Here is a 27,720-nt window from a genome sequence, read left to right as displayed (position 1 = left end):
TGCTGGGATTACAGGCGTGAGCCACCACGCCCTGTCTTCTCTGATTTTTTTTAATGAATGAAACGTTAATCAATTGTGAATTCAGACCCCACCTTGTCCCAAAACAAGGACTCAACATGGTAATCTAGCCTGTAATGTACCCAGCCTACTTTTTATCTGGACAACCACTCTGTGGGATGGGCAGGCAGGAAGAAAAGGATCTTTATGCCCATTACACAGATGAAGAACCTAAGTCTCAGTTCAAAGTCCAGTGAAGAGCAGGGGGAATTCTGATCCTGGCTGTTTTCATCACAGCATACTCCCTTATCTAGCACATCCTCATTTAGCAGAGATCACATGTTCAAACCACACTGTATCACTAGAATCATTCACAGCCCAACTCCCCACAAGTTCACAGTCCAACTCCCCACAAGAGGGCTTTACTTTCATTGTCATTAACCCGCATGGGAACAGCTTGAAATAGAATCCGAAGTGCATGAGGAGCCATGGCTCCCTGAGGTTGGGAGAGTCAGTGTCTTAATAGTTTATTGTTTCTTCTCAGGCCTTAGCACAGTGTCTAGAGTTCAACAGACATTTCTGGAATGGGTAAGAGTTTGCAAAACTATATTCCATGAAGATTGAGGATGGCTTAAAAGGAAAGTCACTTAAAAACCAAGCAAAGTAGAAAAAGACTACCAAAGTCTTTGGAAAAAAGGAATCTAGTTAATTGTTCAAGAAGCTTGTAAGAAACAAAAGCATTAGAAAAAAAATTAGATCATGCTTCAGTAGAGAGAAGCTAACCTCAGAAGACTTTTAGCATTCATTCAACTACTTACTATGTGCCAGGAACTATTTTAAGCTCTGGGAATAAAGTCATGAGCAAAACAAAAATCCTGACCGTCATAGAACTTACAATTAAAAAATTACAAAATTAAAAAAATCTAGTATGCCAGGTGGTACAATGGAGAAATATTAGGTAAAGAGGGTCTGGGGGGGAATGATAGGGTAAAGTATGGGAATTCAGGTAAAACCTGAAGGAAATGAGAGAGAGAGCTATGGGTAGGATGGCCATATCATTTATCATCCAATCCAGGACACCTCTGAGACTGGAAGGGGATACTATTAATAATCATATGGGTCAATAAATTCAAACCAGGCCTGTCCTGGTCAAATGCAGACATATGGACCTTAGCCATGATGGTCTCTGGAGTAAGGGCACAGTAGAGGGGAGAACAAGGGGAAGGACCTGAGATTCAGAGTGAGCCTCATTTATCTGGGGAGCCTCCAGAGTGAAGTGAGAGAGGAAAGCAGGAGATGAAAACTGAGTGTAACAAGCAGCCACATGACATCGGCCACCATGATGCCGTCCTTGGCTTTTACTCCAAGTGAGTTGAGAAGCCCTTGGAAAATTTTGTGCAGAGAAGTTCATAATCTAAATTCTATTTCAGAAAGGTCACTCTGATTTGCTGTGATGAAAATAGATGATATGGAAGGACAACGGAAGAGGCCAAGACCAGGTAATAGGCTACTGCATCTAGGCAAATGATGATGACACCTTAGGCCAGGCTAAGACCAATGCAAGGAAGACTATGGATATATGCTGAAGATCTGACATTAATTGGTTTTACATCTGATTATAATCAATTAGTGTTAGATATATGGTCATAAAAATTTGAATTTTATCTAATTTCTTTCAGTGGCGCATTAACATAATTGATCAGGTAGCATGGGGTCAAAGATGGGAGTTCAGTTTTCCATGTGGCTATAAATCACCGCTTGATGACCACTAACCCCTTTGAAAACACATGCTATAGGTTATATAAGGGGACTGGGAAAGGGAAAAGATGACCCCACTTAACAATATCACTCTGACTAGTAAAATAACCCTCTGTGAGAAGCTAAACATTCAGAGCATATGTATATAATTAAGCAAGGTGTGGTGGCATGTGCCTGTAGTCCCAACTATTCAGGAGACTGAGGTGAGAGGATCACTTGAGCCCAGGAGGCTGAGGCTGCCATGAGCTATGATCATGCCACTATACTCTAGCCTGGATGACAGAACATGACCCTGTTTCTTAAAAAAAAAAAAAAGGACTATGTCTAATTAAATACATATCAATTAAGCACTAATTCTGTGTGTTATTCAAATGCTTCTCACATATGGCAGTTTAGTCTTGGAAATATAAATTCATGTGTTAATAAATGTGTTAAACATTGAGTGGAAAAAATGAATAACGATAAGCTCTTTCAGTCTAGTGAGGAGACAGACATGGAAACAAACAGTGGGATCATGACATGCCAAGTTGTACAACTGGGTTATGCATATGGAGCTGTGCAGAAACATGCCTAACATATCTCAGGAGGGCAGAGGAAGGAGAGGGAACTACCAGGGAAGGCTTCAAAGAAGAGGTATTGTTGGAGCTGAATCATAAAGACTGAGTTGATGCCTGCCAGTCAGAAACAGGGGTAAAAGACAGGGAAGAAGCATATTCAATACAGAGGAACTTATCTATGCAAAGAAACATGAGAACATCGTTCTTTTGAGGAGCCACAAGAAATGCCTGGAATACAAAATATGTTTTTGTAATTACAATAGCTCCTATTTGTTGAGTGTTCACCAAGGATATCCAGCACTGTCCTAAGAATTTATATGAATTATCACAATGAATAGTCAATCTCCGGCCAGGCGCGGTAGCTCATACCTGTAATCCTAGCACTTTGGGAGGCTGAGATGGGCAGATCACATGAGGCCAATAGTTTGAGACCAGCTGGCCAATATGGCAAGGCCCCATCTCTAATAAAAATACAAAAATTAGTTGGGCATGGTAGTACACACCTGTAATCCCAGCTACCTGGGAGGGTGAGGCAGAGGAATTGCTTGTACCCAGGAGGCAGAAGTTGCAGTGAGCTGAGACTACACCACTGCACTCCAGGCTGGGTGATGGAGGGAGAGAGTCTCCTTTTTTTAAAAAAAAAGTCAATATCCTTGTAATAAAGACACTGAGATACCCAGAAATTACTGTGGTAACTAGCCTAAGGGCTTCAGAGCTCATTAGGGGTAGAGTCAGGTCTCATGTCCTAAGTTCCTGGAGCCTGTACTCTTTCCACATGTAGTACCATGTCGAAGAAGAGGCAGGTGAAGACACAGGCGCAGGCAGGAACCGGGTGATGATGAGCACTATAGCTGCGAAAAGCCACAGAAGGGTTTACGTGTAGGAAGGACCAGTTGATCACATCTGCATCTGGAAACATCAGTGACATATGGACTATGAATCAGAAGGGATGAGTACAGGGCAGGAAGATCATTTTGAAGGTTACTGCAATAATCCTGGCCACAAATGGCAGGAGTCTGAACAATTCAATGAGAATCGAGGTGAGAAGCCAGGCAGAAGAAGAAGTGGAAGAGGAAGTGTGGGCTGGGAAATAGGGAGACATGAGTTTGGCTGTCAATGCATTAAGGATGAGGTACTTGGGGGCCATCTGAGCAGAGAGGTCCATCAGGTGGACACACCTACAGCTCAGAAGCCAAAAGAAGGCTGAGCCAGAGTTTCAGATTGCAGCAAACAGTTTTCCAATGTGAATGCACCAGGGAACCTTACCTCAGAGGACTCCACAATGATGTCATATTAAAATCTTCCACAACCACCCCCAAATAAAGATTCTTTGCAACTTTTTTTCCCCAAAATGATTTTAAAATTCTAAAACACATTTTTTGGGGAATCAACTGGTCTACCTGAGCTATCCCAGGCCTAAAACAACTTTCAAGACTACCTGGGTACATTCTGGTGCCACTACCATTGGAACCTGTAATTCCCCCTGCTTCAGTTAACCAGTGAAACTAGTTCAAGTGTACTCCAATAAGTCCCAGAGTAGCCCTCCTCAGTGCAACTCTACCCTAAACTGCCTGGGAAGTTCAAACTCTGGGTTCCTAAAAATGGCTCCTTGGAAGAGCAAAGCAATAGAAACACTGCCTCTCTAACTTCCTAAAGGTACTTTCAAATAACCTGGTAGCCAGAGGTAACATTTTCAGCACCCTGAGTACAGGGACATAGTGTCTTCCTATCCCTACATTTTTATTCAATATGTTTTCTCATCTAAAATAAATTAATGCTGGTGAGTAGGCTGACCAAAAAATAAAATAAGTGAATGAATGAATAAATAAAATGGGCTGGGCAAGTTGGCCCATGTTGTAATCCCAGCACTTCAGGAGGCCAAGGTGGGCGGATCACAAGGTCAGGAGTTTGAGACCTACCTGTCCACTATGGTGAAACCCCATTTCTACTAAAAAATACAAAATGAGCTGGGCATGGTGGTGCATTCCTGTAGTCCCAGCTACTCAGGAGGCTGAGGCAGAAGAATCACTTGAACCCAGGAGGTGGAGGCTGCAGTGAGCCGAGATCACGTCACTGCACTCCAGCCTGGCAACAGAATGAGACTCCATCTCAAAAATAATAATAATAATAAATATAATAAAATGATAATCATTTAGGGATTCTCTTACTGCCAACCCAGTTTCCTAGCCTTTAGACATAGGCCTCTAGGAATACTATTGAATGAACTTACCAATGAATGAAGGAAAATATCATTAACCAACTTTATTTAACTTCATTTTCATGACACCTTTCTTTTTTTTTCTTTTTGAGGCCAAGTCTCACTCTGTCGCCCAGGCTGGAGTGCAGTGGTGCAATCTCGGCTCACTGCAACCTACACCTCTGAGGTTTAAGCAATTCTCCTGCCTCAGCCTCCCGAGTAGCCGAGATTACAGGCATGTGCCATCACACCCAGCTAAGTTTTGTATTTTAGTAGAGACAGGGTTTCACCATGTTGACCAGGCTGGTCTCGAACTCCTGACCTCAGGTGATCCACTCACCTCAGCCTCCCAAAGTGCTGAGATTACCGGCGTGAGTCACTGCATCCAGCAATGACACCTTTATTAAACGAGGTTTTAGAAACTCAAATTAGCTTTCAGAACACTAAGGTATAACATAGTAGCCCAATTTTTTTTTAAGTTTTAATGTTTTTCACACCCATTTTCTATGTCCTCTAAGACTCCATAAATGTTGCCCCTACTGATCCAAACTGATGTTACCCTATCTCTTAGAGGTACTCTAAACAATGTCATCAAAAGAGGAAAGCAGCCTCTGTCAGTATATCTGGCTATTGGTTGAAAGGTTAGTTTAATATCTCTACCTTTCTGAACATTAAATTGCCCATGTATAAAATATATTTAATAGGCCGGGCATGGTGGCTCACGCCTGTAATCCAAGCACTTTGGAGGCCAAGGAGGGAGGATCACCTGAGATCAGGAGTTCAAGACCAGCCTGACCACATGGTGAAACCCCGTCTTTATAAAAATATATATATATAAAAATATATATATATATTTAATAAATATATTTTTATCACCCACTGGGGCAATCAGATAAAACAACAGATATAACAGTATTTCCAAAAAGCATAAAACCAAAGTATGATACCAAATCAAGTTCATATTGCTTCCCCCACCCCCCTTGAAACTTTACCATCTGTCTACCTAATCAAATTCTACCCTTCAAGTCTTTGGTGCATGCTCACTTCTCTCTTTTTTTTTTTTTTTTTGAGATGGAGTCTCACTGTATAGCCCAGGCTGGAGTATAATGGCACATTCTCAGCTCCCCGAAACCTATGCCTTTCAGATTGATTAGATTCTCCTGCTTCAGTCTCCTCAGTAGCTGGGACTACAGGTGTGCGCCACCACGTCCAGCTAATTTTTTATATTTTTAGTAGAGATGGGGTTTTACCACGTTGGCTAGGCTGGTCTCCAACCCTGACCTCAAGTGATCCACCCACCTCAGGCTCCCAAAGTGCTACGATTATAGACATGAGCCACTGTACCCAGCCCTGGTGCAGGCTCACTTCTCTAAGCAACTTTGCCACCCTTCTCTTTTCTGATCTTGAAACTGGACCCATATTGTTCCCCTCTGGGTCTCTCCTGTTATGGAGGTGGGTTTGTTCCCCATTGCCCCTGACAACCAAAAGCCCCTGTAGAGCACAGACCACTCCAGCCCTGTCTGTGGTGTTGCCCTCAACACCATGCTCCTAAGTAGCCCTCAATCATGACTGTGACAGAATGATGATAAATGTGGCCTGACCAACATGTTCTGAGCTAAAAATGTAACGTGCAGCCCATTTATAATTCCATGCATTATACAGCACTGCTTCTAAATAGGTCACCCAAAAGTGTGGCTGAAATGATCCCAAAATAGACATGGCCCTGCTTTTCTGGCCCTTGTGTCATTTCTAGATGTGAGCCTGATCTAAAGATCCCAACTCTATTACCTCTTGGATTGGTTACCTGCACCACTGTTGCTAAGCAGGCTGACAGAAAGCTCTTCTGTTCCACTGAAGTTCAAGAAAGGCATGCCGTCACCAGGCTGGCAGGAATTGCTGTGCCTGCAGAGAACAGAGGCCAGCCACCTGGCTTAATGTGGATCATCACCTCTTTTTCCTGCTCACCCTATATCCCGGGGGGTGGGGGATGAGTTCATCAAAATCAGGCCTGAATATTCAGCCACTCAAGCTGGTAGCCACTGGAATCCTTATCTTAAGTCACCAGGCCACAGTGCTTGGTTTGTATGTCAGTGCTGGCTTCTTGTGGCTGTGGCACCCTGGCTGCTTTCCCAGCACCAAGCTAGACCATCTGCCCTGTCTGCCCTATGCCTCCCCAAGGACAGGTGTGAGGTGCTGGAATATATGGACCAGAGTTCATCTGGTTAAGGTCACGCCCTCCCATATACCTTATCTATCCCAGAGAGTGTCAAGGTGACTGAAAGAGGGGCCAAAGACTGCACTTTGCAAAGTGTTTCCTAAAGCCACAGGAATAGTGAGTCCAGATGTAATCCAGGCTCATGCCTATCCAGGCTTAAGTGACTTTCCTCCTACACCGACTCTCATTAGATGCCTTATAACACATTCAGAGCTTTGGTTCAAAATGTTTCCATAAACTTAAGCCTTCATTTCCATTGCTCTTAGCATTAACTTCTTCTAAACTCAACAGTGGAATTTATTTCTGAATGATCAAAATGACAAAAGTCACAGAGAGGTTGCCCAAAACACACAGTATGAATCTCCTGTCTCAGCATTCCAAATCCAAAGAATTTCCTCTCTCGGATTCATTTTGGACTGAGGTTTAGAAAAACCCATGTTTGAGGTTTAAAAAGTGTGTTTTGGATTCAAGATAAACCTAAAACAGGGCCTAGGTAACATCTCAGGCAAAAATCTCAGGCTGTTTGCTTTGCCCTTCACCCAGTGAAGGGAATGTCACTGGCCAATGAAGGAAGGCCCTGATCTCATTCTGTCTTTTCAAGTCTTCTAAACAATGCTTTGTCAATAGTCTGTTCTGCACATTGTCCTGGGTGCTGGAGAGTGTTGTCAGGTTACCTTCCAGAGCCCTGTGCACATCCTCACCTTCCAGCAGCTTCGTGATATGCTAACTCCAGCAGCTCTGCAGAGGAGTGAGTTGGGTCCCTCTGCCCGCTGCCCTGCAGCTCGGCCATATTCTGTCGGGTCTGGTGGTGGATCTGGATGGCTTCTCCGGATGGTCCTACCCAGATAAAGAACCACTGAGCATCATTCCCACCTGATAGCTAGTGCTGTGCACTTAACTATACTCTTCATTCTTTCTAACTACTGGGATACAGATGTTGGTGAGATTGAAAGAACCCACCATAGAGGAACATTATACAAGGGACCCTCTGGCTCACAGAGGACACCTGCTCTTCCAAGCAGGACCCATCCTACTAAGGAACCTCATGTTTATCATCCTAATTCTGTCTCATGTGTGTCAATTGAGTCACCACAGTGAAATATACAAGTATAGGAGGCACAGACCCTTGCCAGGAGAGTTAACACAAATTCAAGAGGGAAACTGAAGGGAAACACCAAATGATTCTGTTAATAACTAGGAGAATAACAACTGTGACTCTAAGAAGCAGAAGATGCTTAAGTGCAAAAAAGACAGAATAGGAGGTAAATCAGAATTAGTCAAGTTTACAAAATGAGGCTTCCTGGAAAAAGAGAAGTTGTACAGATAAGTGTTCAACAAAGTTAAAAGCAGTTGAAGGAAGCAGGCATCTGGGTAAGTGAAATGATATCTGTGAAATCCCAAACCTAATAGAGGCAAAATGTGCAGACCACAAAATTAGCTAAGAAGGAAGAGAGCCTCTGAGGATAGGAAAGAGGAAGTTAGAGGAGACTGACGAAGGAGGGCCTTGGCTATTGGAAAGTCAGGTAAACAGGAGGAAGAGGCAAAGCAAATTGTTTGCAGAATATGGTTCCAATAAAGTGTGCATGAAGAATGGGATTAGGAGAAGCACAGAAGCACGAAGAGCTGAAGGTCACTGAAGAAACACCAAAAGTTCTAAGTGACCTAGAAGGGAACCAGTGGAGAGAATAATGGAGGGGAAAGGACACAGAAAGGAACAAGTAGTGTGACTGATTATAGCAGAGATAAGGGTGCAGAAAGAGGGTTAGGCATGACCCTCAATTACAGCCAAATGACTCATATCTATTTCTCACTTACTTAACTTTCAAATATTGAAGGCAAGTGCAAAAGAAAATAGGCACTTCCAGGTATTCAGCAGGATGGTTTCCATAAAAAATAAAAATAAAAATTTGGCCAGGCACGGTGGCTCACACCTCTAATCCCAGGACATTGGGAGGCAGGTGGATTGCTTGAGATCAGGAGTTCAAGACCAGCCTGACCAACATGATGAAACCCCATCTGTACTAAAAAATACAAAAATTAGCCAGGCATGGGGGTGCATGCCTGTAATCCCAGCTACTCCGGAGGTTGAGGCAGGAGAATCACTTGAACCGGGGAGGCAGAGGCTGCAGTGAGCTGAGATTGCACCACTGTACTCCAGCCTGGGTAACAGAGTGCCTGGGTGGCAGAGGGGAAAAAAAAACAAACAACAACAACAAAAAAAACCAAACTGGAATTTAATGCATTTGTTCCTTTCCAGCTAAATAAGAGCCCATTAAGCTAAAGTTTAATTTTAGCCACAGCTTGAGAAAAGCTTACTGTCATCTTCTTGAGGACAGAATACAGATAAAAAAGAACGGACTAGGAAAAAAGTGAATTTTTTTTTGGGGGGGGAGATATTTTTCCATTGTCAGAGACACCTAAGAGAAAGCAAAACAATATAACTCCCTGTAACCAAGATAGGATATCAATATTCAGGAGGGCGAAGAGAAAAAGGAATGAACAAGAATGACGGACATCCAACTTAGGAAAGAAAGCAAGTGGCAATGCATACTTCCTCTCAAATAGAAGCAAAGGGCTGGAAGCGGTGGCTTACATCTATAATCCCAGCACTTTGGGAGGTTAAGGCAGGCAGATTGCTTGTGTCTAGGAGTTCAAGACCAGCCTGGGCAACATGGTGAAACCTGGTCTCTACTAAAAATACAAACAACTAACTGGGTGTGGTGGCACGTGCCGATAGTCCCAAATACTTGGGAGGCTGAGGTGGGAGAATCACCTGAGCTGTGAATGTTGAGGCTGCAGTGAACTCAAATTACATCACTGCACTCCAGCTTGGGCAACTAGAGTGAGACCCTGTCTCAAAAAAAAAGAAAAGAAAAGAAACAAACAAGCCCTCAGGTTTATACAGCTAATTCACTACAAAGCCTATTCCCAAGTGCATCTACAAGGATCTTTAAAAGAACCCCTGGGACAGCCAAAGTGGGCATGGTTATTCCATCTTACTGGTGGAGCAACAGAGGCACCTGACCAAGGACACATGGGTGACTGACACTGAGGACCAGGGCTAAGAGCTCCTAGTTCAAGGCTCTCTTTTAAGCAACTGACTTACCCACAGGAAATGTGTGCATCCACCGCCTTCTGTTGGACGTGAGCTTCATGGGCATCCGAGAGGGGGCGAAGGGGTTAATCAGTGCTCTCTGAGGCGTGTATCCACCAGGTCGTACATGCAGCATGGATTCTGCGCTGCCAACGTGAAACCTCCCTGGTGCACTGGAGTCTCGCTGTGGTGGCTCCATCATGTTCTCCAGGATATCTGCCAGTTATCATGAAGTTGAGTCACAAAGAAAAAGCACAGAGATGTAGTGAAACCAGAACTAGGCAGACTGAAAAGCTAAGGCCGACAAGAATCGTGGGCATCATAAATGTCAGGGAGTGAGAGAAATGAGTAAAATTGTCAAATTATAAAAAAATGAAATGTTTGTATTTGTTTGCTTTGAAATACTTGGGAGAAGGGAGTTTTGGTTCTAAATTACTGGCACAATGAAGTCACAACGAAATCTGATGGGAAGGACATTGCCTGGAGATCCTGAACTTTGAGCTAGAAGAAATGACTGAATGATGGGACTTCAGTTATCTACCTTGGGAAAGGAATGAGTATATTCTCTAAGAGAGAAGAACAATAAAAATAGCTATGTGGTGACTAGAAGGGCAGATCCTGACAGAACTAGTCAATGTGTTCACTATAAAACCATTTTTCTTATTAGACAAAAGTTCCCAGCCCCTTTGCAGCAAAGCCAAATGACTTAGTTCCAGCCAACAGAGCACAGATAGAAGTGGTATGCTTCAATTCCAGGCCTGGACCACAATTATCTCCACGAATGATCTGCATTCTTTTCCCCTTTGTGGTAACCTAGGAGACCAATGTTGATAAGCATGGCATCTCAGGATGGAAGGAACCTGAGTTCCTGAATGACTGAGTGGATCAGAAGCCCCTCCACTGACTTAGTGGACTGGAACACGAATAAGCAATCAAATGTTATTATGCTAAAAAAAAAAAAAAAATTACTGAGCAAAAAACAATGAAGAAATGAATGCTTCCAGCCTTGGCCAGGTAAGGAGATGGTATATTTAGACTCCACCTGTCTAATACAATGACAGACAGGTCCTATTGTGGGAGACAGAGACAGCATGTCTGAGTGGATCAAAGGGCTGAAATCTACAACCAGCTCTTCTTGTGTGTATTCCATGTTCATTAAGCATCCACCCAGATGAAAAAGTGGGTCCAGCAGATGCAAACTCCAAGGACATTATCTAACCAATGCCTAGCACAGAACCTCATACATTGTAATACTGCATTTCATTCCTCAAGATGCTTTGCAGGCAAGAAGAAAATGTTCAGATTTCCATGAAAGTTTTACTATTCATTGTAAATTAATAAATTGACACTCTAACTTACAAAATAAAAAGAATATAATCCAGTTAGTTATTAAGGAAATAAAAGAGGAAAACCCAATTAAAAAAAAAAAAAGATGAGTACAGGTCAGGTGCAGTAGCTTGTTCCTATAATCCCAATACTTTGGGAGAGCAAGGTGGAAGGATCATTTGAGCCCAGGAGTTCAAGACTAGCCTGGACAACAGATTGAGACTGTCCCTACAAAAAATTAAAAATTGGCCAGGCGCAGTGGCTCATGCCTGTAATCCCAGCACTTTGGGAGGCCGAGGCAGGTGGATCATGAGGTCAAGAGATGGAGACCAGCCTGGTCAACATGGTGAAACCCCGTCTCTACTAAAAATACAAAAAAAATTAGCTGGTCATGGTGGCGCATGCCTGTAACCCCAGCTACTCAGGAGGCTGAGGCAGGAGAATTGCCTGAACCCAGGAGGCAGAGGTTGCGGTGAGCCGAGATTGCGCCATTGCACTCCAGCCTGGGTAACAAGAGCGAAACTCCCGTCTCAAAAAAAAAAAAAAAAAAAAAATTAAAAATCTAGCCAAGTGTGTTGGTACATATCTGTAGTTCCAGCTACTTGGGAGGCCAAAGTGGGAAAATCACTTGAGCCCAGAAGGTTGAGGCTGCAGTGAGCCAAGACTGCACCACTGCACTCTAGCCTGGGCAACAGAGTGAATCCCTGACTTAAACGAACAAACAAACAAAAGAAACCACCCATGAAACTGCTCAGGCCATCAAGGGTATGCATATACAAAAAGCCACCAAGTATATGAAAGATGTCACTTTACGGAAACAATGTGTACCATTTCCAGATTACAATGATGGAGATACGAGGTATTCCGAGGCCAAACAGTATGGCTGCAGAGAGGGTCAGTGGCCCAAAAAGAGTACTGAATTTTTGCTATGCATGCTTAAAAATGCATAGTTATGCCAAAATTATGGGTTTAGGTGCAGATGCTCTGGTCAATGCGCAGGACCCAAGATGTGCTGCCTGATGTACAGAGCTCATCAGATTAACCCATACATGAGCTCCCCCTGCCACACCAAGATGATCCTCATGGCAAAGGAACAAAATATTACTAAACCAGAAAAGGACATTGCACACAAAGAAAAAGATATCCCAAGGCTGGGCACGGTGGCTCACGCCTGTAATCCCAGCATTTTGGGAGGCCGAGGCAGGTGGACCATTTGAGGACAGGAAATAGAGACCGGCCTGGCCAACATGGCAAAACCCCGCCTTTACTAAAAATACAAATATTAGGCTGGGTACAGTGGCTCATGCCTATAATCCCAGCACTTTGGGAGGCCAAGGCAGGCAGATCATCCTGGCCAAAATGGTGAAACCCCGTCTCTACTAAAAATTCAAAAATTAACTGGGCATGGTGGTGTGCACCTGCAGTCCCAGCTACTCAAGAGGCTGAGGCAAGAGAATCATTTGAACCTGGGAAGTGGCGGCTGCAGTGAGCTGAGATCGCGCCAGCCAGTGTGGTGGCATGTGCCTGTAATCCTAGCTTCCTGGGAGGCTGAGGCATTAAAATCACTTGAACCCTCAGGAGGCGGAGGTTGCAGTGAGCTGAGATCATGTCACTGTACCCTATCCTGGGCAACAGAGCAAGACTCTGTCTCAGAAAAAAAAAAAAAAGGAAAAAGGAAAGAAACTGAAGAAACAAAAACTGATGGCATGGGAATAAATTCAGCACAAAGTAAAGGCAAATAAAAGTTAAAAAAAAAAAAACCTATGCCAACCAGGTTCAAGTGATTCTCATGCCTCAGCCTCCTGAGTAGCTGGGATTACAGGCACCTCCCACCACGCCTGGCTATATTTTTGTATTTTGAACAGAGAAAGGGTTTCATCATATTGGCCAGGCTAGTCTCAGACTTCTGGTCTCAAGTGATCCACCCACCTCGGCTTCTCAAAATGCTGTGATTACAGGTGTGAGCCACTGCACCTGGCTGGTAAGTGAGAAACTAACATGGAACCTATGACAGAGGTTGTTTTAGGTATGGCACAAATGGAAATGATAAAGAAATAAACCCTTTTGACCCTAGGCCTAAGAAAAGATTTCCATTAACATATGGAAAGGTATATAGTTCCAATGATATATGAAGAAAGGGTAAACACAAAAATAGTATAATATAGGCAGGGTGCAATAACATTAGTTCATGTCTGTAATCTCAGTACTTTAGGAGGCTGATAGGTGGATCACTTGAGCCCAGGAGTTAAAGACCAGCTTGGGCATGGTGAGACTCCATGTCTATAAAAAAATATAATAAGCAGCTGGGTATAGTAGCACGCCTACAGTTCCAGCTACTTGGGAGGCTGAGGTGGAAGGATCAATCGAGTCCAGGAGTTTGAGGCCACACTGCAGTGAACTGTGAATACACCACTGCACTCCAGCCTGGGTACTCTATCACCAAAAAATGTATAATATATACACAGCTAACAACTAAAGTGATTTGTACCTACTGCACTGGCATAGAAATAATTAAGATGTGGGATTTACACCCCACCTCTGACGAATCCTCCCACCTCCAGTCACCCACTATATTAAGGAAGAAGTCCCCAGCTCTGTCTGTGCTTCAGCACTCTGACCTCGAGTGCTGGTGTAGCCCAAGGAGCTGCTGACTTCATACTGGTGCAGGTGGGGGTGTGGGATCATCAGGATGTTGGCACTCTTGCCCAAGGAGCTGTCGTCAGAAGCCTGGCTCCTCACTTCCTCAGTGGGCAGTGTGCGGCTTGGTAGGGAAGGGCTGGATGAAACATCACAGGAGCTGGCACTCTTTCGACTGTGACTCTCTCGCTCTCGCACAGACCTGCCAGGCAAGAAACAAAAAGTTACCATCAAGTGAGGGATGCTGTTCTATCTCAGGGTAAAACTCCAAAACTATCACCAGCCCAAGCCACTTGGGAACCCAGGAACAAAAATCCCCAGTGTGATCTATGTGTGGGAAACCTGTATGTGGTACTTCACCCTAAACAGCTTGAGATGTTGTGTAAGAGAGGTGGAAAATGACAGACAATCCTCAAGCAGCCAAAGTCCTAGAATAATAGCTGTAAAGAAATGACGGCTCCAGGCTGACCCCACCTGTTCCCACTGATTAATCTCACATCACTAAAAACAGAATGACCAGAGAGGAATGATGTGATGTGAGATAAAGTACACGGTGCCTGAGAAATCTTCTCACCCTCAAACTTGAATCTAAATCTAATCAAGCTTCCAAAGATAATTGCCAATTTACAAGAAATCTGCAGGATAAAGGAAAACTTAAACATTACAATGCACAAATCAGCCAAATGAACAAAGTAAAACATTCTACTGTAACACACACACAAAAAGATATAACAAAATGCATAAAGTAGATCTTGTTTCAGTCCCATGCCAAACTAACTAACTGCAAAAGCACACTTCTGAGACAATTCAGAAAACTGAACATGGACTGGCTATTAGAGGACATTTAGGGATTGGTATTAATTTTGTTACCAGTAATAGTGGTACTGTAATAATTTTTTTTTTAACTCATATTTGTTGAAACATATACTAATCAGCTTCATGCCAGGTGGGGTGACACTAAATAAACAACATGTAAAAAAAAGAAAGAAACTGAAGACGGCCGATCACTAGCAGCTCAGGCTTGTAGCTCCCAGTGAAAGTGCAGAGAACAAGAGGACACCACACTTTCAGACGAATTTTTGTTGCTCATGGACCAGGAGATTCCCAGTAGAGGAGCCCCACGAGTCGCCAGCACGACTCTTGTGGCTGGCGTGGCAGTTCTCGGTAGAGTATATGGGACTGGGTCCCCTTTTTGTCGACATTTGGAGCTCCGCGAAGGAAGAGTCGCCGATTCAGCTGATTGAAGAAGGGATTCAGGAGGGAAGCCAGACCAGAGACTCCTGGGCAGAAAAGCACCAAGAATCTTGATGCCGCTGTATTAGCCAGCGCAGTGGGTTGCTCAGATTTTGGCGCTGGGAATCAACAAGTTGGACGTCCACTCATCGACCTAATTTGAAAGTTGGTAATTACAAAGACGACAGGTGGATAAATTTACAATGACAGGAAGAAACCAGCGTAAAAAGGCTGAGAATACTCAAAATCAGAATGCCTCTCCCTCTACAGAGGATCACAGTTCCTCATGAACAAGGGAACAAAGCCTGATGGAGAACAAGTGCATTCCAATAACAGAATTAGGCTTCAGAAGGTGGATAATAAGAAACATCTGTGAGTTAAAAGAACATGTTCTAGCCCAATGTAAAGAAACTAAGAACCTTGAAAAAAGGTTTGATGAAATCGTAACGAAAATAGACAATTTAGAGAGAAATATAAGTGAATTAATGGAACTGAAGAATACAACACGAGAACTCTGCGAAGTATGCACAGGTTTTAAAAGTCGATTGATCAAGTAGAAAAAAGGATATCAGAGATCAAAGACCAACTTAATGAAATGAAACGAGAAGACCAGATTAGAGAAGAAAATGTTAAAAGGAACAAGCAAAGTCTCCAAGAAATATGGGACTATGTGAAAAGACCTAATTTACATTTGATAGGTGTACCTGAATGTCATGAAGAGAATGAATCCAAGCTGGAAAATATTCTTCAGGATATTATTCAGGAAAACTTTCCTAACCTAGTAAGGCAGGACAATACTCAACTCCAGGTGATACAGAGAACACCACAAAGATATTCCTCAAGAAGAGCAATCCCAAGACACATAATCGTTCGATTCACCAGGGTTGAAATAAAGGAGAACATTCTAAGGGTAGCTAGGAAGAAAGGTCAGGTTACCAATAAAGAGAAGTCTATCAGACTTACAGCAGATCTCTCAGCAGAAACCCTACAAACTAGAAGAGAGGGGGGGTCAATATTCAATATCCTCAAAGAAAAGAATTTTCAACCCAGAATCGCATATCCAGCCAAACTGAGCTTTATAAATGAAGGAAAAATGAAATTTTTCACAAACAAGCAAGCACTCAGAGATTTTATCATCACCAGGCCTGCTTTACAAGAGCTTCTGAAAGAAGCACTACACACAGAAAGAAACAACTAGTATCAGTCATCCCAAAAACTTACCAAAAGGTAAACAGTATGTCTATAATGAAGAATCTGTATCAACTAATGGTGCAAAACAGCCAGCTAGCATTAAATGACAATATTAAACTCACAAATATCAATATTAATCCTAAATTTAAATGGATTAAATGCCCCAAGCAAAGACACAGACACACAAACTGAATAAAAAGTCAAAACGCATCGGCACTCTGTATCCAGATCCATCTCATAAGCAAGGACACACAAAGACTCAAAATAAAAGGTTGGAGGAAGACTCACCAATCAAATGGAGAGAAAAAAAAAACCAGGAGTTGTAACTTAGGTTTCTGACAAAATAGACTTTAATAGTAAAAAAGACTAAAAGAAACAAAGAAGGACATTATATAATGATAAAAGGATCAATGCAACAATAGGAGTCAATGATCATAAATATATATGCACCCAATATAGGAACACCCAGATACATAAGACAAGTTCTTAATGACTTACAAAGAGACTTGGACTACCGCACAATAATAGCGGGAGACTTTGACACCACATTGTTAATATTTGACAAATCAACAAGATAGAAAATTAACAGGGACATTTATGATTTGAACCCAGCCCTGGAACAAGTAAACTCAGTGAATATTTATAGAATTCTTTACCCCAGATCCATAGAACATACATTTTTTTTAGTATATCATTACACCTATTTTGAAAGTGACCACATAAATGAAAGCAAATCACTCATCAACATTTGCATAGCATTTCACAGATTTAAATGAAAAATTGGTTGGCTGTTTGTGATTTTCTTTCCTTATTCCTTCTTGTCTCCCTGTTAAGGACAATTATTGGCATAAAAGAGATTTTTAACACCTACTTTTTTAGATTGCATTCCAGCCTGGGCAATAGAGCAAGACTCCTGTTCTCTCTCCCCCTTTTCTCTTTCTTTTTCTTTCTTTCTTTCATAAAAAAAAAAAAGAAAGAAAGAAAGAAAGAAAAGTTTCTTCCCAAACCTGTTTGAAAAAGATCTGTTTTCTCAAAGAGTGGGCTGTGATGCTTGTGAAAGTGAGCCTCTCAGATTTCCTGCTATGGGAGAATAGTTAATTGATGACCCCTACTGCTGACCTTCTGAAAAAAAAAAAAAGTGATCAGGGTGGCGTAATATTCCATCCTATGGAGAAGCCATAAATTGTTGTGCTTTATCTCACCGAATTGTCAAAATATTTACAAAATATATATTGCTTTCCCCTTTGTGTTTTGAATATATATTATATATATTTAAAATTAGCATTCAATTAAAAAATAATATATATTAAAATAAAATAAATTATTTACATATATATATATATATTAAAAACACAAAGGGGAAAGCAATAATGCCTGGAAAAAAAAAAAGAAAGAAACTTATGCTGAAGTATGTACTATTGAAAAAAATACAGGCTGCCTGGGATTTTTTGTTTGTTTTGTTGAGGTAGAGTCTCACTCTGTCGCCCAGGCTGGAGTGCAGGGGGGTGATCTCAGCTCACTGTAGCCTCTACCTCCTGGGTTCAAGCAATTTTCCTGCCTCAGCCTCCCGAGTAGCTAGGATTACAGGTGCTTGCCACCACACCCGGCTAATTTTTTTGTATTTTTAGTAGAGACAGGGTTTCACCATGTTGGCCAGGCTGGTCTCAAACTCCTGATCTCAAGTGATCCACCTGCCTAGGCCTCCCGAAGTGCTGGGATGATAGGCATGAGCCACCGCACCTGGCCATTTTTAAACTTTTATTAGGAAATGCTCAGACATGCTCAAATACAGACTAGCATCATGAACAGTTATCACCATGTTGCTAGCCTTGTTTCATCACCTCTCCCACATTTAAATTTTGAATGGAATATTTATACCCTTATTAAAACATAAAATTTCCTAAGGGAAAAAACCTCTAAAAGCAACAGGAAGAAGGATCAAAAGGAGAGAAGCGCAATAGAACAGCAAAAGCTCAGAACGAAAGCATAAGCCCACCAAGGGCTGCCCTTGTGGCATCAGAGCTACTCCCTTTCCTCCTGTAAGGATTTTGTTAGTAAGAGCTTAAACAGAGCCTGAAAACAGATTCCAAGTGCTGACTTCCTGTTTGTTCCTTCCACAATAAATATTTGAACACCAGTATATGCTTAGCCATGTGTGAGGCTAGAGCACTAATTAAGACACAATTTGTGCCTTCAAAGACAACCTGGGTAACTGAAACACCAGGTCTTGTCATCTTTGATTAGACAAAAGAAAACTAATCTTGAACTATGAGAGCATCTTTAAAGACTATAAAGAAAAGCCCCTAAGAAGCTCTTACTGAGCTCCCAAGCAGCATCGACACATAGGAGAAAGGCTGCTGACAGCACTTAATTCTGAGCTCTATCTAAGCATTTTCAGGTAGGACTGGATGATGGAAAAGAACAGAAAACAAGCATGTGGTCACTCTAAGTTCATTTGCCACAAAATTAAGAAACATAATATTACTCCACTCAGTTGTCCTTAAAGCTACAGAGTTAAGAAATCTGGAAAACTGATTCATGGTACTTGGTCAACTGGGAAAAAAACATAAGCTAGAGCTCTGTTTCACTTACTCATGAAAAAAGAAACTCAACATAAAGAATACAAACATAAGCATAAAATCTAAGACGAGGTTGGGTGCGGTGATTTATGCCTGTAATCCTAGGACTTTGGGAGGCCAACTTCACTTGAAGTCAGGAGTTTGAGATCAGCCTGGCCAACATGCTGAAACCCAGTCTCTACTAAAAATATAAAAATCCCGCTCCCCCAGTATTGCACTTTGGGAGGCCGAGGCAGGTAGATCACGAGGTCAGGAGTTTGAGACCAGCCTGGCCAAGATGGTGAAACCCCCATCTCTACTAAAAATACAAAAATTAGCCAGGTTCAGTGGTGGGCACCTGTAATCCCAGCTACTTGGGACGCTGAGGCAGGAGAATCACTTGGACTCAGGAGGCAGAGGTTGCAGTGAGCCAATATCACACCACTGTACTCTAGCCTGGGCGACAGAGCAAGACTCTGTCTCTAAAAAAATAAAGAAAGAAAGAATAAAACATAAGCATAAAATCCAAGACAAGGCCAGGTGCAGTGGCTCATGCCTGTAATCCCAGCACTTTGGGAGGCCAAGGTGGGTGGATCACTTAAGGTCAGGAGTTCAAGACCAGCCTGGCCAACATGGCGAAACCCCATCTCTACAAAAAATACAAAAATTAGCCAGGTGTGGTGGTGGGTGCTTGTAATCCTATCTACCTGGGAGGCTGAGGCAGGAGGATCACTTGAATCCGGAAGGCAGAAGTTATAGTTAGCCAAGATTGTATCACTGCACTCCAGCCTGGGCAATAGAGGGAGACTCTATCTCAAAAAACAAAACAAAACAAAACAGGAAAAGATGTTCAAGCTTGCTCTCTTAAAAGTCACTATTGAACACAATTTTTATATGCACCCCCAAGTGAATCTGGCAGAAAACCTGCAGGTGGCGAGGCACTGAGCCCGGGATGGGCCGGGCAGCCTGAACACTTGAGCGTCATAGGCGTCATAATCTACTTGGATGGGAAGGGCGTTCTCAGATTCTTTTGGACTTCCGAGAGCTGAAATACACAAATAATATAAATTGTCATCAAATAAATTTCAAACAGATGCCTGAGAGCTTCAATACACAAATAATACAAATTGTCATCCAAATACATTTCAAACAAATGCCTTCAGAGAATTTTCACCAAAATCTGCAAGGCACAGGTGATCATCCTCTCCTCCCTAAAAAAATGGGATACCAACCCATTCATCAAATTGAGATTAAATGTCATGTATGTCAATGCAATACAGAAATAGAATAGCACTAAATAAAGGCAAGGTAAGGGTAGCATTCATTCTTTTGTGACTCTTTGTAAAATAAATCATCTTAATATGTTCAGTACTTTAAAACTTTCTACCTGATCCCTACAAATGGCCTATGGAAAAGAAAAAGAAGGCTTTTTCATTTTGCAGTTGACAGGAAAAAATATAAGGTGATTAAGGGACCCTGTGAACATGACACAAAGGGAACTCAGGTCTCCTGACCTTTCCATGAACTTTTTATGTGACTTCACATACTTTTGTTGCCATGGGTTAGCTTTTTTTTTTTTGAGATGGAGTCTCACTGCTACCCAGGCTGGAGTGCAATGGCACGATCTTGGCTCACTGCAACCTCCACCTCCCAGGTTCAAGAGATTCTCCCACCTCAGGCTCCGAAGTAGCTGGGATTACAGGCACCTGCCATCATGCCCGGCTAATGTTGGTATATTTGTGGAGATGGGGTTTCACCAAATTGGCCAGGTTGGTCTTGAAGTCCTAACCTCAGATGATTTTCCCACCTCAGACTCCCAAAGTGCTGGGATTACAGGTGTGAGCCACCGCGCCCAGTCAGCTGAATCTTTTTTAAAAGCGAGAAAAAATATATATATCAAAAAATACTTACATGTATCACGGCCATTTTTCGCTCTCTCAGAGGCAGGCTGAAAAATTAAACAGATAATTAATCACTCCTTCCTTCGCTAGAAAAGAACTTATCACAAGGGACAATATGTATGTGCTACTCCCCAGGGAAGAGAGCCTGTAACCGATGGAAAGGCAGGAACTAACATCTGACACCTACCTCCCATGGTCCTTTATTCCCACACCACATCTTGTTGACTCTACAACTCTGTCCAGTGAGGCAATGGACTCCCCCTTACAAGTGGGGATATTCAATTGGAGAAAGAATAAGGGACTTTATCCAAAGCGCCCCACATTCACCAGGTGGCAGAACCAAAATCCAAGCCCAGATCTTTTTTTTTTTTTGAGATGGAGTCTCTCTCTGTAACCCAGGCTGGAAGGCAGTGGTGTGGTTTCAGCTCACTGCAATCTCCACCTCCCAGGTCTGGTTCAAGCAATTCTCCTACCTCAGCCTCCAAAGTAGCTGTGATTACAGGCACGAGCCACCATGCCCAGCTAATTTTTATATTTTTTAGTAGAGACAGGGTTTTACCATGTTGACCAGGCTGGTCTTGAACTCCTGACATTGTGATCAGGAGTTGTTTTTTTTTTTTTTTTTTTGAGACGGAGTTTTGCTCTTGTTACCCAGGCTGGAGTGCAATGGCGCGATCTCGGCTCACTGCAACCTCCGCCTCCTGGATTCAGGCAATTCTCCTGCCTCAGCCTCCTGACTAGCTGGGATTACAGGCACGCGCCACTGTGCCCAGCTAATTTTTTGTATTTTTAGTAAAGACGGGGTTTCACCATGTTGACCAGGATGGTCTCGATCTGTTGACCTCATGATCCACCCGCCTCGGCCTCCCAAAGTGCAGGGATTACAGGCTTGAGCCACCGCACCCGGCCCAGTGATCAGGAGTTTCTTTGCTTCCCAAAGTGCTGGGATTACAGGCATGAGCCACTGCATCCAGCCGCAAGCCCAGATCTTTAGACTGTTGGTCAATCCACTGCTGTGTTTGTGCCACCACAGCTAGGTCCCACTTGACCCAAATGCTGCATGCTTCCCCCTTCACCATGGTGCTGTCACCTGTCTGCCTACACACACCAGAGCTGAGCACTCTGTAGATCATCCAATTTGCCGAAATCAAGAACAAGGGTAGAGGAAAAAAACTAATAGAGCTATCACTTTTTATATTTTCTTAAAAATCTTTTTCAAATTAAATAAATAAAGGCCAGGCACAGTGTTTCATGCCTATAATCCCAGCATCTTGGGAGTCAAAGGCGAGAGGATTGCCTGAGTTCAGGAATTTGAGAACACCCTGGGCAACACAGTGAGATCCCATCTCTATTTATATAGTTTTTTTTTTTTAAATCTCTTTCAGGTTTTTTTGAAACCTCTCATAACAATACTAACTCTTGCTTTTTTAGAATGATCGCAGTGGCTGGGTATGATAGCTCATGCCTATAATCCCAGCACTTTGGGAAGCCGAAGCAGGCAGATCACCTGAGGTCAGAAGTTCAAGACTGGCCTGGCCAATATGATAAAACGCTGTTTCCTCTAAAAATGCAAAAATTAGCTGGGCATGGTGGTGCACGCCTCTAATCCCAGCTATTTGTGAAGCTGAGACAGAAGAATCACTTGAACCCAGGAGGCAGCAGTTGCAGCGAGCTGAGATGACGCATGCCACTGCACTCCAGCCTGGGCCAGAGGGAGACTCCATCTCAAAAAAAAAAATTAGGCATGGTGGTGTAGGCCTGTAGTCCTAGCTACTGGGTAGGCTGAGGCATCAATATTGCTTGAACCCAGGAGGCAGAAGTTGCAGTGAGCTGAGATCCTGCCACTGCACTGGGCACAGCAGAGCGAGACTCTGTCTCAAAAAAATAAAATAAAATAATCATGGTGCAGAGAAGTTTTTCCATGTTCTACTTTGCCGAGAATCCTTGTGGTAAAGGTAAGAGATGTCCTTTCTGGACAGACTCCCATCTCCCACTACTTCACTATTTCACATGGCTTATGTTAGGATTCCTCAGATTGATCCAAATTAATATTCCCCCCTATTAGAAGTATAACATTAACAGGCCTCCCCCCAAAAAAAGAAAAGGAAAGAAGTAGCCCTGATACATAGTCACAAATGGAGCAACCCTCAGCGAATTCAGATCTACTAGGAAAGGGCAGGGAATGAGAGCACTAAGGTGTGGGGCTTGCAAACATAACAGCCTGCCTTTCTTCTCACAGTACATCAAAAACACTTCTTCAAGTTCTGGTCAGATGCAGTGGTTCACGCCTATAATCCCAGCACTTTGGAAAGCCGGGCAGAGGGCACTTGAAGAGTTTGAGACCAGCCTGGCCAACATGTAAAACCCCACCACCACCAAAAATATAAAAATTAGCCAGGTATGCTGGCAGACACCTGTGATCCCAACTACTCGGGAAGCACGAGAATTGCTTGAACCCAGGAGGCAGAGGTTCCAGTGAAACGAGATCAAGCACTGCACTCCAGCTTGGGAGACAGAGCAAGACTCCATCTCAAAAAAACAAAAACAAAAACAAAAAAATCACTTGTTCAAGTTCTTAAAACTTGCATTTTTAGGCCAGGTACAGTGGCTCACACCTGCATTTCCAGCACTTTGGGAGGATGAGATGGGTGGATCATGAGGTCAGGAGTTCAAGACCAGCCTGGCCAACACAGTGAAACCCTGTCTCTACTGAAAATGCAAAAATTAACCATCTGTAATCCCAGGTACTCAGGAGCTGAGGCAGGAGAACTGATCAAACCCAGGAGGCAGAGGTTGCAGTGAGCTGAGATCACGCCACTGCACTCCAGCTTGAGCAACACAGCAAGACTCCGTCTCAAAAAACAAACAAACAAAAAAAAACTTGCATTTTTATCAGTTGCAAATATATTCCACCAAGTGGATATTTCATAGTTCAACCATTGCCCTATTGTTTTAAACCTCTCTATTATAAATAAAATTTCAACTATTATAAATAAAACTAAACCCAGATGTATTTGCATATAATCACTTCAATTATTTCCTTACACTGCATGCCCAAAAATGGAAGTGCCCTGTCAAATACCATAAATATTTTCTCTCAATACACATGGCTGAAATGCTTTGCAAACATATCCTACACCAACCAGGTACTCAAGTGTTAATTTCACCACACTTTTTGTAGCATATGGTATAATTATTAATATATTTTTAAACCTCTTTGGAAAGAAGAAAAACAGAATCCCCATTCTTGTTACAATTTTCATTTATTTTCTTGGTTTGTTTCTAGAGACAAGATCTCACTCAGTCACCCAGGCTAGCATATGATGGCAATCCTCTCATTTCAGCCTCCCAAGTAGCTGGGACTACAGGTATGTGCCACCACACCTGGCTAATTCTTTTTTTAGTTTTTGTAGAAAAAATGGGGTCTCACTACATTTGTTGCCCAGACTGGTCTCAAACTCCTGGCTTCAAACAGTCCTCCTCCTTCGGCCACCCAAAGCACTGGGGTTACAGGAAAGAGCCGCTGCACTCAGCCAAATTTTTCATTTCTTTACTATTAAGATCTGACCTTTTTATCATATTCCCCCTTTGCTGCAATGCATATCTGTATCTTTATCTTTATTCCCACTGGTATCTGAGTGACTTCAGCATCGGAATACAACAGTCATATCATAATAAAATGAATTATTGAAACAAACAAAAGAATTAATTGGTTGTATTTTTGCCAAAGGCATTTCATGCAGTCTGGCCTTGGCTTTATTATTTATTTATATAATGTATAAAGTTATAAAGTTTGGAGATGAATTTCTTAACCCTGTTCATGACCATGGGGAAGATGAGGGTACCTCAGGACTAAAATAACCATATCAATGTGACGGTCCACAAAGGCTCTCTGCTGATTGATGGAATCTACTTTCTTGGGTGGGCCGAGTGGCTCACGTCTGTAATCCCAACACTTTGGGAGGCTGAAGCAGGAGGATTGCTTGAGTCCAGGAGCTCAAGATAAGCTCACATAGTAAGACCCCGTCTTAACAAAAATAAAAACGTACCTTCTTTCCTGCCAGTTTTATTCGTGGGGTGAAACTGTTACAAAAGAGCTGGCTTTTGGATGTGTAGAAACTGTAAAAGAAAAAACAGAGTCATTAGTCTAAATCCCCTTTATTTTAAAACTCAAAACACAGTTAAAATACAAGGCATGGATCAGCCATCCTGAGATGGGCTTTGTTTTCGGCTTCACTGATCTTCCCAACTTTAACTTCTTTTGCAAGATGTCACTACAAAACATTAGTTATGGTTTTTTGTTGTTTTTTTTTTTTGGTAGAGACAGAGTCTCGCTATGTTGACCAGGATGGTCTCAAACTCCTGGCCTCAAGTGTTCCTCCCACCTCAGCCTCCCAAAGTGCTGGGATTACAGGCATGAGCCACTGTGCCCAGCCTGAAATTGTTACTTTTGTAGGTCAAAAACAGTCTAATATTGTGATCTCAAATAGTATAAACTAATAGCTGTAGCTTTGCCATGAACTTGCTGCTCAATGCTAGGCAGCCATTTAATCTCTCTGGAACTCTATATCCTCACCTATATAATGAGCCTGGATGGTCTATAGGCTCACTAAGATAGACTCCAGTTATGTCCAGTGATATTCCAAAAATCCAAGTTTTATAGCCCTTCGATATTTGACATTAGTTTACTTTTTAGATCAATTTTAATTATTAGGCAATAAAAAAATCATATTCCACCTGATGATGGCAAGCTTAAAAAAAAATTATTAGCCAATAAAACTTTGGGGTAATAAATTCTCACTGAAGACAGTTTGATTATGTTTTGTAGGGTCTCTGGCCTCACTATAGTAGTAGGAAGACTTTACTTGCTTCTGAAGATGCTCTGCTGACAGGAGGAGAACAATGACCCCTACAAGCAGCCACCCATCTCATACCTTGAGTGGCTCAGGTAACCAAGACTCACAATGAAATGTGAAAGGCAGGCCTTGGGCCCTCCCGGTTCTTGGACTCTGCAGTATGATTCTCACTTCTATCTGAACTGGCATCAGAGATCAAATTTAGAGTAATAAACTGATAATTCAGGAAACTTTTAAGTTACTATAAAGTAAAATTTGAGGATATTGCAAAACAATATATAATTTTGTGTATGCTATAGTTACTTTTTACCATATTTCCTGAACTAAACTTAAAACCATGTAATACAGCTAGGTGCGGTGGCTCACACCTGTAATCCCAGCACTTTGGGAGGCCGAGGCAGGCAGATCATGAGGTCAAGAGATCAAGACCAACCTGGCCAACAAGATGAAACCCTGTCTCTGCTAAAACTACAAAAATTAGCTGGGCGTGGTGGTGTGTGCCTGTAGTCCCAGTTACTCAGGAGGCTGAGGCAGGAGAATCACTTAAACCTGGGAGGTGGAGGTTGTGGTGAGCTGAGATCTCACCACTGCGCTCTAGCCTGGTGACAGAGACTCCATCTCAATAAAAAGCAAAACAAAACAAAACAAACCATGAAATACAGTGTATAACGAAACAGCTTTTTTATTTAATCAACAAGTGATTCTGAATACCATTATAAGATTACAAAATCAAAAATAATTAGAGGCAGGGAGCAGTGGTTCATGGCCAGGAGTTTGAGACCAGCCTGGGCAACATAGGAAGACCTCCATCTACACGCGCACGCACGCGCTCTCTCGCTCTCTCTCTCTCTCTCTCTCTCTCTCTAAAACAAAGAAACAAAACTAGAATTTACTGACAAAAAAAGAATTTACTCTGAAACAAATAATAAAAAAAACTCTCAAAATACTTGCATTTTACCTTTTTGTTGTTTTTTTTTTTAGGGGGAACATAGATATGAACCATTAACCAAGTTTAAAAAATAATGGTAACATAAACACAAGATGAGAAAGATTATAACAGCATCTCAGTATAAAGGAGACACTTTAAAAAAAAAAAAAGACCTCCAAAAAGAGTAAAAATAAATAAATAAATAAATGAAAAAAGAAAGCCAGGTGTGGTGGCTCATGCCTGTAATTCCAGCACTCTGGAAGGCCAAGGCGAGCAGATCACCTGAGGTCAGGAGCTCGAGACCTGCCTGGCCAACATAGTGAAACCCTATCTCCAAAAAATAAATAAATTACCTCATCAGAGGCCCAGCACAGTGGTTCATGTCTCTAATCCCAACACTTTGGGAGGCTGAGGTGGGAGGACTGCTTGAGCCCAGGAGTTTGAGACCAGCCTGAGCAACATGGCAAGACCCTATCTCTACAATTTTTTTTTTTTAATTAGCCAGGCCTGGTGTGCACGTCTATGGACCCAGCTACTTGAGAGGCTGAGGTGGGAGGATCACTTTATCCTGGGAGGTTGAGGCTTCAGTGAGCTGTGTTTGAGACCAGACTGGGCAACAGAGCAAGACCTTGTCTCAAAAAAACAAAATTCCCTTTCAGTAGGAGATAACTTAAAAAAATAAAAATACAAAATAAAATAAAATTTTAAATGACCTCATCAGACCATGTAATCATATCATACAAAATTGAGCTTCATTAAAATTATGGCTTTACATATATATATACAAAGGAAAACCATGGGTGAGCAGCCAGACAGTATCCCACTAGTCCTCCTGAAAAAAGATGGACCTAAGGGGAACAGGATAATTATAATATGACCATATTATCCTCACAAAACTGACCAAATGATTAATCCTTGCTCATTCCTGGCTCTTCATGAATAACATGAAGAATAACAGGTGACCATCGGAACCACCATAATGATGGCAACGTAGCCCATAACAAAGAAAGGATATACTACAAGACTGAAATCAACATTTGTGGTAAGTTTTCAAGCTTATTTGAAACTAACTGGCAATTAATTACTAGGAAGCTGAAATTAAAGGTTCCACTGAGATTTGCAACTAATCACCAGGAAGCTAAAATTAAAGGTTCCATTGAGCCGAGGCATAAGCCAAGTGGTCTTCTGCTCCTCCTGAGTCCTGGCCATAGAAAGGCAACCCAGATGCTAGGGGTGGTGGCTCACACCTGTTAATTCCAACACTTTGGGAGG

At 42.3% G+C, this 27,720-nt stretch overlaps 2 protein-coding genes across 52 annotated transcripts in view; one reads left to right on the top strand and one right to left on the bottom strand.

Moving 5' to 3' along the window:
* The window catches only part of DEPDC5 (DEP domain containing 5, GATOR1 subcomplex subunit), a 156,779-nt gene that overhangs the window by 83,856 nt on the left and 45,203 nt on the right, over positions 1–27,720 (bottom strand). For 19 of the 50 annotated variants that reach the window (XR_013522751.1, XR_013522750.1, XR_013522748.1 and 16 more), the window contains 7 exons: positions 24,714–24,783; positions 20,675–20,711; positions 19,688–19,808; positions 13,763–13,983; positions 9,831–10,034; positions 7,426–7,561; positions 6,314–6,411 (listed from right to left, as the gene is read on the bottom strand). Coding sequence is in view for 39 of the 50 variants with exons in the window: in XM_078339094.1 (XP_078195220.1) it covers positions 6,314–6,411; positions 7,426–7,561; positions 9,831–10,034; positions 13,763–13,983; positions 19,688–19,808; positions 20,675–20,711; positions 24,714–24,783 (887 nt within the window). In the remaining 11 variants the exon portion in view is untranslated. Of the gene's footprint in view, positions 1–6,313; positions 6,412–7,425; positions 7,562–9,830; positions 10,035–13,762; positions 13,984–19,663; positions 19,809–20,674; positions 20,712–24,713; positions 24,784–27,720 lie in introns of all 50 variants that reach the window. The other 31 variants (XR_013522745.1, XR_013522746.1, XR_013522749.1 and 28 more) reach the window with 3 other exon arrangements.
* PRR14L (proline rich 14 like) overlaps positions 10,681–27,720 on the top strand; it is a 130,738-nt gene continuing 113,698 nt past the window's right edge. The window contains exons 1-3 of one of the 2 annotated variants that reach the window (XM_035270259.3): positions 10,681–10,832; positions 23,951–24,032; positions 27,399–27,490. The gene's annotated coding sequence lies outside the window, so the exon portion shown is untranslated. The remainder of the gene's footprint in view (positions 10,833–23,950; positions 24,033–27,398; positions 27,491–27,720) is intronic. The other variant, XM_035270264.3, reaches the window with a different exon arrangement.

Source organism: Callithrix jacchus, chromosome 1, assembly GCF_049354715.1.
Source record: "Callithrix jacchus isolate 240 chromosome 1, calJac240_pri, whole genome shotgun sequence".
Classification (NCBI taxonomy): Eukaryota; Metazoa; Chordata; class Mammalia; order Primates; family Cebidae; genus Callithrix; species Callithrix jacchus.
This window is presented reverse-complemented; position numbering and strand designations above follow the sequence as displayed.